Source organism: Falco rusticolus, chromosome 1 (assembly GCF_015220075.1).
Source record: "Falco rusticolus isolate bFalRus1 chromosome 1, bFalRus1.pri, whole genome shotgun sequence".
Classification (NCBI taxonomy): domain Eukaryota; kingdom Metazoa; phylum Chordata; class Aves; order Falconiformes; family Falconidae; genus Falco; species Falco rusticolus.
Genome location: NC_051187.1, coordinates 83,128,900 through 83,138,953, shown reverse-complemented (window position 1 = coordinate 83,138,953; position 10,054 = coordinate 83,128,900). Strand labels below are relative to the sequence as shown.

General features: G+C 53.7%; 1 protein-coding gene across 1 annotated transcript; it reads left to right on the top strand.

Moving 5' to 3' along the window:
* The first annotated feature begins 661 nt into the window (after positions 1 to 661).
* Positions 662 to 4,029, top strand: FOXI3 (forkhead box I3). The gene is made up of 2 exons (XM_037387437.1): positions 662 to 1,431; positions 2,595 to 4,029. Exons 1-2 carry the CDS (start codon positions 729 to 731, stop codon positions 3,182 to 3,184), a joined length of 1,293 nt encoding a protein of 430 aa, XP_037243334.1. The 5' UTR covers positions 662 to 728; the 3' UTR covers positions 3,185 to 4,029.
* The last annotated feature ends 6,025 nt before the right edge of the window (positions 4,030 to 10,054 follow it).

Below are 10,054 nucleotides of genomic sequence, written 5' to 3'. Positions count from 1 at the left end.
ATGCCGATGTTGGTTGGTTGTTTAATTTCGGACAATTCCCTTATCCGAAGCTAATTAACTGCGATCTCAGCCCCGGCCGTGTGAGACGGGCGGCAAAATTACACATAAATACGTTCAAGCGAATTTCAGCCTTCGCGTTCCCGTCGGGGCAACCGCAGCGATGCTAATCTCCTCCAGCCCTCAATTTCGGGGCCGGTTTAAGGGATCAGCGACGATCGTGGGAAAGGGGGATCGGATCCCTGAGAGCTGGGTCAGCGCGGGGAGCCCCGGTGAGGGGGCGCCCGGGGCGGAGGGCGCCGGGGCAGCGCGGAGAGCTCCCCCCCCCCCCCCCCCCCCCGGGACGGGGGCGCAGCCAGGGCTAGGGGGGGCCGGCAGGCTCGGGGATGCTATCCCCGCCGTGCCGGCAGCCAAATCTCTGGCGCCGCCCGCAGCTCCCCCCGCCGGTCCCTCCCCCATGGCCGCTTTTGGGGCCCGGCCTTGCCCCCCTCCGCCTCCCGCCCCGGCGCGGAGCCGCGCTACTGGCTGCTCCCTGCGCGCCGCCACCGCCCGCCCAGCCCCGGCCGCGGGCGGGGAGGCCGGGCGCACAGCAGCGCCTATAAGGGCACCGCGCCGCATCCCCCGGGATTTTTTGGTCTGGGGCCACTGGGGCCGCGGGGGGGGGGATCCTGTCCGCGGGAGAGGACGGGAGCGGGGGGGGGAGCGCCGGCCGCCCTGCATGGCCAGGGATTATGAGCGCCGGTGAGTTGCAGCAGGCGCAGCCCAGAGCCTCGGCGCCGGCAGCCGCCCCTGCGCCCCCGCAGCCCCGCAGCGCCCAGGAAGCCCCCGACATGGCGGTGTACTGCAGCGAGAACTTCAGCGTCTACCCCCAGCCCAGCCTCCACCCGCCCGGCGCCGCGGCCGCCGCCGCCGCTGCCGCCGCCGCCGCCGCCGCCGCCGCCGCTTCCTCGGGGCAGCGGGCGGGCGGGTACGCGCTGGGGGACTACGGGGCGCCCGCCAACGCCGGCTACCTGTGGGGCATGAACAGCCCGGCGCCCTACCTGCAGGGCCCGCCCGGCTCCGCCGCCGCCGCCGCCGCCGCGCCCTTCTTGCCGCCGGCCTCGTACGGCTGCTCGCGGGGCGGGCAGCTGGTGGGCTCGCCCTCGGCGCCCGGCTCGCCGTCGGCGGGCGGCGCGGAGCTGAGCTGGCTGAGCCTGGCCAGCCAGGAGGAGCTGCTGAAGCTGGTGCGGCCGCCCTACTCCTACTCGGCGCTGATCGCCATGGCCATCCAGAGCGCCCCCGAGAGGAAGCTCACCCTCAGCCACATCTACCAGTACGTGGCCGAGAACTTCCCCTTCTACAAGCGCAGCAAGGCGGGATGGCAGAACAGCATCCGCCACAACCTTAGCCTCAACGACTGCTTCCGCAAGGTGCCCCGCGACGAGGACGACCCCGGTGAGGCCGCCGCGCCGAGCGGAGGGTGGGCTGGGCCGGGGGGGCGGTGGACGCGGGGCCCGCGGGGCCGCCGGCACCACCGTGAGGAGAGCGGGCGGCAGCGGTGCCCTCGTCCGGTGGGTCCCTGGTCCTCTCAGGCCGGGTGCTGTGCGGGACCGGGCTGCCTTGGCCCCTCAGGCCGGGCGCTGTGAGGAGAGCGGCCCCCCTTCGCCCCAGCCAGGCCCGCCGCTGTGAGGAGACCGGGCTGCATTGTCCCCTCGGGGCCGCCGCTGTGAGGAGACCGTCCCCCTTCGCCACCCTCGGGCCCGGCGCCGTGAGGAGACGGACCGGGCTGCCTCGTCCCCTCAGGCCGGCCGCTGTCAGGCGACCGTCCCCCTTCGCCCCAGCCTGGCCCGGCTCTGGCCCCCGCGGGAGGTGTAGGCGAGGGGCGGCCGGCCCCAGCCCTTACCCCCTCCCCGAGCAGGCCGGGAGTGCCGGTTGTGCAAGACCCGGCTCCTTCGCCCGTGATTCACGGCGCCCCTCCCTGCCCGGCGCTTGCCGGCCTGGCCGCGGGGCACAGCCGGTGCCCGGGAGTGGGCGGAGGCGCGCCCGGACAGTGCCGGCCCGGCCCGGCGGGGAGCGGACATGGTGGGGCCACCGCCTCTGTCAGGCCCGGGCATGGGCAGGGGACAGCTAGTGCCACCGCAGCCCCCTCATGCTAATCCTTGGGTGTGGGGCAGCCTGTCTGCAGCCCCCAGCACTCAGCACTGCTGGCCCCTCAGCCTACCTGGGTGCACCAGCCCGCCTTTCCCTCAGCCCCTCTAAGAAAAGCCATGGCAGAGGCACTGTCGTGTCACCTACTGCTGAGACTGCTGCCCTGCTTCACATTTCCTTCGGCCAGGTCTGAGGCAGAAGTGCAGATCCTCCAGGGAGGTTCACACTCTGTGATGGGGAGGTTCTTCTCTGGGTGGCCTTCACTTGAGCATTGAAGGGGTGGAGGTGATGATGTCCCGGAGCCAGGTTTTGTGTCTTTGTACTGAACAACAGATAGAGGAGGAACAAGTGTAGGGGAGATGTGCCTTCTGTGCCGATCAGACAAGATGTAGATATTGCTCATCTGTGTGCGGTGGGGCTGTCTGTCACCAAAGTTGACTTACTTTCTTGTTTCTCCCGTTTTCCACCAGGGAAGGGAAACTACTGGACCTTAGATCCCAACTGTGAGAAGATGTTTGACAATGGGAACTTCCGTCGCAAACGCAAACGGCGCTCTGAGCCCAACACCCCCGCGACTGCGTCTGCAGCCTCCTCTCTGGGGGGCCTGAAGGCTGAGGAAGAGCGACCCATCCCAGCTGCAGGCAAACCCTGTGGAAACAGCCCACCCCCAGAGCTGGACCCCTCGCCTTCTGCCAGGGACCATCCCAAAAGCTCCTCTCCCTCCAGTATCATTTCATCCACCCCTAGCTGCCTCAGCACCTTCTTCAGTGGCATGAGCTCCCTAAGCGGTGGAGGCAGCCGGCTGACAGGGGGTCTCGGCAGTGACCTGCATCACAGGAACTTCTCTGCTGGACAGCTGAGCAGTGGCACTTTCACCCCTTCCAGCAGCTCTTCTCAGGAGGTGCCTTCACCAGACCAGCTGCAGCGGGTTGCAGGACCTTCCCCTGCCTACTACAGCTCCTTCCATCCCAACAGCAGCAGCCAGGGAGCCCAGTACAATCACTACTACAACTTCACGGTTAATAGCCTCATCTACACCCGGGATGGAACGGAGGTGTAGGATGCTGGGGCAGTTGGCTGGTGACCACTGCAAAGGGAATGGGAGTTGCAGGTGTATCTGGCAGCATGGAGGACCATATGCTTTTGCGAACAGCATTTCAATGTGGACACTTCCCAGGAGTTTTTCCAGGAAGACCGATCTTCTCACCTTTCAAAATAAGAACAACCCCTTAAGCACCAGCAGAAGGCAGATGCAAAGTCTTTTCCCCGTCCTGGAAAATGTTAGGTGGTTTAGGTGGCTTTCCATCTAGGTTCTGCAGATGAAAGCAAACTGAATCAATGTTTCGAGAGGTTTCTAATCCTGAATGTAGAGTAAGAAGTTTTAGAACTATAACCACAAAGCGGTATCAGCAAGAGCCGAGTGTAGACATCCAGTGAGTCTTAGAAGAGAACAGGAAAAAAAAATGAAGAGATTTCTTATGAAGTGCCTTGTACAATGTATTAAAAAACTGTTCTGCCAGCAATTGCCTCTGTAAGCCCTTGCTTTCTGCCCTGATCCTGCAATATGTAATGCACAGGGGGAGATGCTGTGGGTAAACACCCACCCAAAACCTCCTCGAAACCCACGGAAGTTTGCTCTGGTCTTCCTGTGTATGACATATTGTACAGCCAGGGCCGTGTCTTGTAAAACGATCTTTTTCCCTGAGCTTAGTACCAAAGATAACTCTAGCCATGCAGCTTTAGCACGAGAATAAACACTGGGGTATTTTTATACATATTTGTATGTAATGTAACTCTCCTGTACATATGTTTCTATGTGGTTTTATATTTGTAAATTATGCTCTGGAGCTGTACTTATTTATAATGTGTTTTAAACTTTGTTAAAGTTTATTTTACTTTGTTCCTCTTCTTTTTTGTTTTTTTTTATTTGTTTTTATTTTTTTGTTGGTTTTGGTTTTGTTAGTGTATTAGTGAAACTTTTCAGGCTGAACAGCTGTTGGGAATAAAATGTTAACAATTGTTAGATTTTTGCTTGGTTGTTCCTCAGTATGTTTGAGGTAGTTTAAAACTCTGTGGGAGACAGGTTTTGCTTTCACATGGTTTGGGATAAAAGGTGCAAAGATTTATGAACAATTTCATCTGCGCAGTAGGACAGAAAAAAACCTGCTCTGGGCCCAAAGGAGACACATCTGAGCTGATTTGCAGCCTCTCATTGTCTCACTGTGCGGAGTGGGCACTCTGGGCTTTTTGCACTCTGGGCTTTTTTGTTTGTTTTTGTCAATGGCCTGAATTACAGCTTTCCTTTTTCAGCCTGCTTTGGTGGGAGGAGGGGAAAAAAAGCTTCCAAAAGTAAAAGAAGCGGGGCTGGTTCCAGCGTCGTGCCAGCTAGCAGGAGATATGAAGTCTGAGCTTGACTGTTGGCTCGATCCATTTTGCAAATCAGTTTTTCTAATAGGATTGCACCTGCTTAAAATGGCAGGCTAGTCGAGAAGTTGGACCTGTGAGCTAGTGGGTCAGGCGCTATAAACAGGTGCTCCTGAGAATCCTCCCTGATTCATGCTGCTAGGAAAGGAGAATCTGTCCTACAGCAGCCATTATGCCAAACGATCAACTCCCAATTCTTGCCCTTTGCATAAGCTGTTTGTTGGGCACTGTGTGTGGGTAGAGCGTAAATATGTATGTCTTCATGAGTAATGTAGCATCAATAATGAAGTTAAGCATGAAATCGCAGCTGTTTAACATATATGCATCTGCCATGATGTAAGGCCATCCCTGCAGGCTATTCAGAAAACAAAATTGTTGGCAGTGCTTCTTCACTGGCTACCTGCATAACATACAGGGTAGTGATGCAAGACAAACCACTGGCCTGATCTAAAATACAATGAAGATGTGACGAAACATCAGATGACTTCCATGCGCTTGGGAGTGGGACCAAGTACTTGCCCCGGCCCTGGCCAACCGCCATTTATGCAATAGCAGAGACCAGTGGGTGGGTGGCAACTCCTGCCTCATCCCCCTCTCGCTCACCCCTTCCCAGCACAGATAACATCTTTTTGGCTTTAGGGGTAATTCCTCCATGTCTTGATTTTTGATTGTGACTCAGGTGATGCAGTGGTAGTGATAATGGAAGGGAAAAGGCAGACTGCCACTAGCAAAAAGGCAAGGTGGGCAGTCTTGTCCTGCACCAGGTGTGGAATAGCTTTATTTGGATTTCAGACTGCCGAGTTTGATCTAAAAGGGGCGGAGGGATTCCCAACACCTTTAAAAGATTTAGAGCCAGTCCTCAAGTAAGCCAGGAACGGCTTACTCGGGCGTCTAAGCGGCCCTTGCACCCCTTGTCTGCTCCACCAGCCTGTTGTCAGACCTTAGCAAGCAGTGGGCCAATGTGGGACACTTGCATGTATCCAGTTCATGTTCTTCCACCTGCATTTGTTTCAGGATTTATCCTCTGCCACTTCCATCAGCTGTGTGTTACTACAGACAGTACCCATGTTTGCTCCTGAGGATCCCAAGTCACTGGCAGATCGGTGTTGCTGTGTGCTCTGCCTCTGGCAGCATGTCCTCAGCAAATATCCCATGGCTCAATAAACGTTCTCAAGCCACATCAGCTGGGTGGTAGCATAGCCAGAACCTACCAGAGCACAGCCAGGGAGGGGATTCACCCACCGCAGTGCTCCAGCCCTGCTCCTGAGCAATGGTGGTGGGCTTTGGGGAGGTTTTGGCACATCTAGCTGTCCCCAGTTGCACCTTTCCTGCCATTAGCGCCAGGTCCTGCTCCCTCCAGGGAAAGTGAGCCCTTCACTAGAAGCAGGTCCCATGGTCCCTGCTGCGGACACAACCACCCCAAAGGCTGGTGTGCTCCAGTTAAAGCATTCTGCCAAAGGGACACCTGAGACCAGGTTTCAGCAAATAGACACCCAGTCTGCAGAAAGAAGCCAAGTGAATGAGCTAATGGCAGCCTTTTAGGTTTCCTTTTGTCATTAAAAGAGACACTTCTTTTAGCAAATCTTGGGAGAGGGAGGGCAAGAAGATTGAGTTTAATGAAAGGCACTTAAAAGCAGCAGGGCTATTGTCATGGGCTTTGGGGGTTTGCTGTGATTCCTCCATTGAAGGAGGAATAAAACAAAGGCAATTAGCCTGCTGGTCCCACCCTGAGAGCCCCTGCTCCCCTCTAAATGCCAAGGCCGTGCCTGGGATGGATTCTCCATGACAATGAGCCTCTTCCCAGCCTGGGTCAGGCAGTAGCCCAGCAGCCCAGGGCATAGCCTGCTCCCAAGGAAGTCAGTGGAGAAATGTCCTTCCCTTGGAGAGAAGCTCCAACTTCAGGACTCCATCCTCTCTGCTCTGGCAGCCATCGGAATCCCCTTGTAAAGTGACATCTTCGAGGGAGCAGTGTTCTCATGGAGGGTAGTTGGGAGCCCGCAGATCCCAGCTGCTGGACCCTAAAGCTAAGTGTTGCAGCAAGTCTCATCTTCTTTTCTCCACTCTTTCTAGAAAGATGCCACCTCAACCGGGCAAGGCTGACGCAGTGCAGTGGTACTCAATGTGAAACCACGGTCATGCTGATGACTGCAGGCAAAGCTGCCTGGTACCTCTGCCCTGTGCTGCCCGTACCCTCCAACACTCCCAGCCAGGGACTGTGGCTCTTCCAGCACACACAACTACTAAAAAAGGCAGTCCCTCCTTGAAAAGAAGTACAGTCCAAAGGCATTTCAAGAGACACGTTGGATCGGTAACACAGATGCTTGCTGGCTCCTACATGTGGCACTTCTCCAGGATGGGGTCGTTTAATTTTGCTCAGCGCTGGCCTTATCGACATGCCAGCAAAGGTTCAGGCAGGCACCCACTGCAGGTCTGCACTTGAGCTACTCCACAGTACAAAGGCTTTGCCAGTACAGCTGGATCAGCCCAGTCCCCTAAAGGAGACCCAGCTCCCATCAACAAAGGAAACTCTTGTGCCAGTAAAGTTAAAGCCCCCACCCCCAGCAACACCGAATATATTGCGGGGCGGTGGGAGGGGATTCAAGAGGCAGAACACAGCCACCCGCGCTGGGTTTCATCGCCCGCCAACTCTTTTGGAAATAGGGCTTCAATTACTGCCACTGGCCATGGACTGTGGTTTGCATCTCCTCTGAAGGAGGCAGCTTTTGATTTGCCCTGTTGAGGGTGATTTTTCCGTGAAATCTTTAGGAATAGTTAAAAAATATAGTAGCATTCAAGGAAACTGCAGATATCCTGCCCTTGCCCTCTCTGTATTTCTAGTAATGGAAAACCTTCATCAGACTTCTTGAGATAAGACCCCACAAGCCCCACAGGTCTCGCCTGACATTCAGTGTGATGTATCTCAGTTCTTCCCTGCTCATTTATGGAAGGTGGTCCTGTCAGTCTTGTTTTGATAGCACACAAAATAGGAGGGACAAAACCTCATCTTGTAGCTTGATCTAAGATGAGAATCAGGCCTAGCTTATGGTACATGGATGGCTGATGCTTCAGCTAGATAGACCTCTGCCTCTGCCAGATGGAGACTGCAATTGTTGGGAAATTGTTGTTTCTCCTTAGACTTTGGAAAAAAAAAAAAAGACCAGTTTTATTGTCCTGTCAGAAAATCCCTCCAAAACAGGTTTTTATTTCCAATTATTGAAATTATTCCAATTATTGAAAGAAGAAAAACATGGATTTACCTTTTCTTTTCCCTTCTCTTTTGCAGAAATCTCCATCAAGCTGAACTCCGCCCCCACCCCCCCACCCCCCGGAACATTTTCTATTAAAAAGAAGGCTGATGGAATGTTTTTGACCAAATTACCAAGTGCAATATTCACCTGGGTAAGATGATGAGAATTTGCCCCTCAAGGAATAACTGAAGTGTAATGTAAAACATCAAAGGTGTGGGGTTTTTTTACCTTATACTTGAGCTATCTCTGAATCATATCAAATAATCTTCTCGTTTCATAACACCATACAATGCAGGCTAAAAGTGTATGTGATGTGCTTTGTGTACTGCTGAATGGATGATTAAACTGTCTAACCTGAGGGATATTCATCCAGGGCCTGCCCCAAACATAGTGAAGTCAGGGGAAAGACTCCCACTGACTTCAGAGGGCTTTGGAGCAGACCCATAATCAGCCAGCCTCTCATATACCTCAGGTGGTGTCTACGAGACTGCCTGGGGACACGTGAAAGGAGCTAAAGATTGCAGATTTGTGAATTAAACATCATAGGCCCGATCCAGGCAATTGGTTGCCATAGGAGAGTGGGAGCTCTCTCCCCCATCCGCCTGGGCTCCTCGGATCATTTTCGCTTTCCATGCAGTCCATTGTGTCCGGGATTTATTGGCAACGCAAAGCTCTCACCATGCGGCCAGTCCACGTTTGCAATAAACAGTGACAAATCAGGTCAGGACTGATGGTTAATCTGCCCTTGGACCCTTCAAGTGGCGCTGATTTTTTATCTAATTAAAGTAAATAGTGGAGCTGAGCTCTGCCATTTCCTTCCCAAGCCAGTTCGGAGGGTGGCAGAACTTGCCTCTTTGGGTCCACCACAAGTAGTGATCCTGAAACACACAGGGTTAGTGCCTCAACTCCAAGAAAGCAGAAGGACTCAAAGCTAACACCTAGGCAGAACCAAGCTTGGACTTCCTTCAGCAAAGCAAATGATGCTCACATGTTCCTGTATTTATAGTAGTGTAGTTAAAAGCATCATTTCAAGTTTCCATCTTAGTACAGGCTGATGCAGAGCTCTGGCCCATCCTATTGATTTTCACGAGCACTGAAGACACTCAGCTTGCTGCAGCAGTTCTCACTCTAAATAAAAGCTGGCTAAGTTAGAGCAGATGAGTTGCTCTCTGCAGGTGCCTGCTTCTCTCCATGCCATGCAGAGGAAGCCTAGAGAGCGAATTTAGGCCAAGCTTTTAGATCTCCCTCAGGGCAGGAGTGCTTGGTTATCTGGAGGTATGGGGCATCTGTCATGTGTGGTCTTACATCTGGTTACAGATTAGTACCATGGCCACCAGAGATGGAGAAGTCCAAGAAGGTTTCAAAGCAAGACACAAACGTAATCCATAGGTCAGCCTACTTAGTTATAGGAGAGGTACATGAGAAGAAAACTCCTGCATAGCCTTTCTTTCTCTGACACAGCAGCATCTCAGCCTTGCTTTGGTTCATTCGGTTCTGCAAAGAGCCAGAGAATTTCATTGAGGTGGTGCAGAAAGGTTTGATGAGCTTTTTTACACACTGTATTCTTGTTCACATACTGCCCTAATCAGTGTAGGCACTTTCCAGCAGTGCAGCATGATCAATATGTCATATGTATTCTCTCTTTCCTGCAAAAATTGCTCATGAAGAGTAAAGCTTATGGTTTTGCAGGGGAATATTGTTTCCTAGATGTCCAGGCTGCTCTGCTTTTCTTGTAGAAAAGCTCTTTGCAAAGGGCAGCCTTGCTGGAGAAGGAAGGAGGTAAGATTTGTGGTGCACCAAGAATTGCAGCTCCACCACACCCTAAGCTGTCCCCAGCACCTGGGGCAGCAGTTTTAAAGTTTTGAGCACAAATCATTATTTGATCAGTAGCATCAAAACTATCAGATGTCTCAGTGGCAGCCAGTTGGACAACCTCTGCTGGCCAACAGGAGAGCAACACTCGTGACAGAGCTAGGGCAAGACACCCTGGTCTTGCACTGATGAAGCTTCATCAGGGTCCTTCATTAGACCAGAGCTCATCTTCAAGTTCAGGGGAATGGATTTACATCCTAGGGAAGACGATGTGAGTTTGTGGATTTTCCACAAGTTACCAAGTGAAAACAAACCCTAGCCTTGTCAGACAGAGCTCTCAGCTCACGGGAACTGGCTGCATGTAAACCCATACAAGCTAATGAAGAGCAGCTGGGTTTGGTAGCTAAGGCAGCCTGTGCCTAAATGGAGATACATGTTGTCAAAAG

Excerpts from the sequence above, each read along its gene's own strand:
- FOXI3 (XM_037387437.1), top strand. The coding sequence starts at position 729 with ATGAGCGCCGGTGAGTTGCAGCAGGCGCAGCCCAGAGCCTCGGCGCCG. Across the intron at positions 1,432-2,594 it reads CCGCGACGAGGACGACCCCG|GGAAGGGAAACTACTGGACC; the intron begins GTGAGGCCGCCG and ends GTTTTCCACCAG.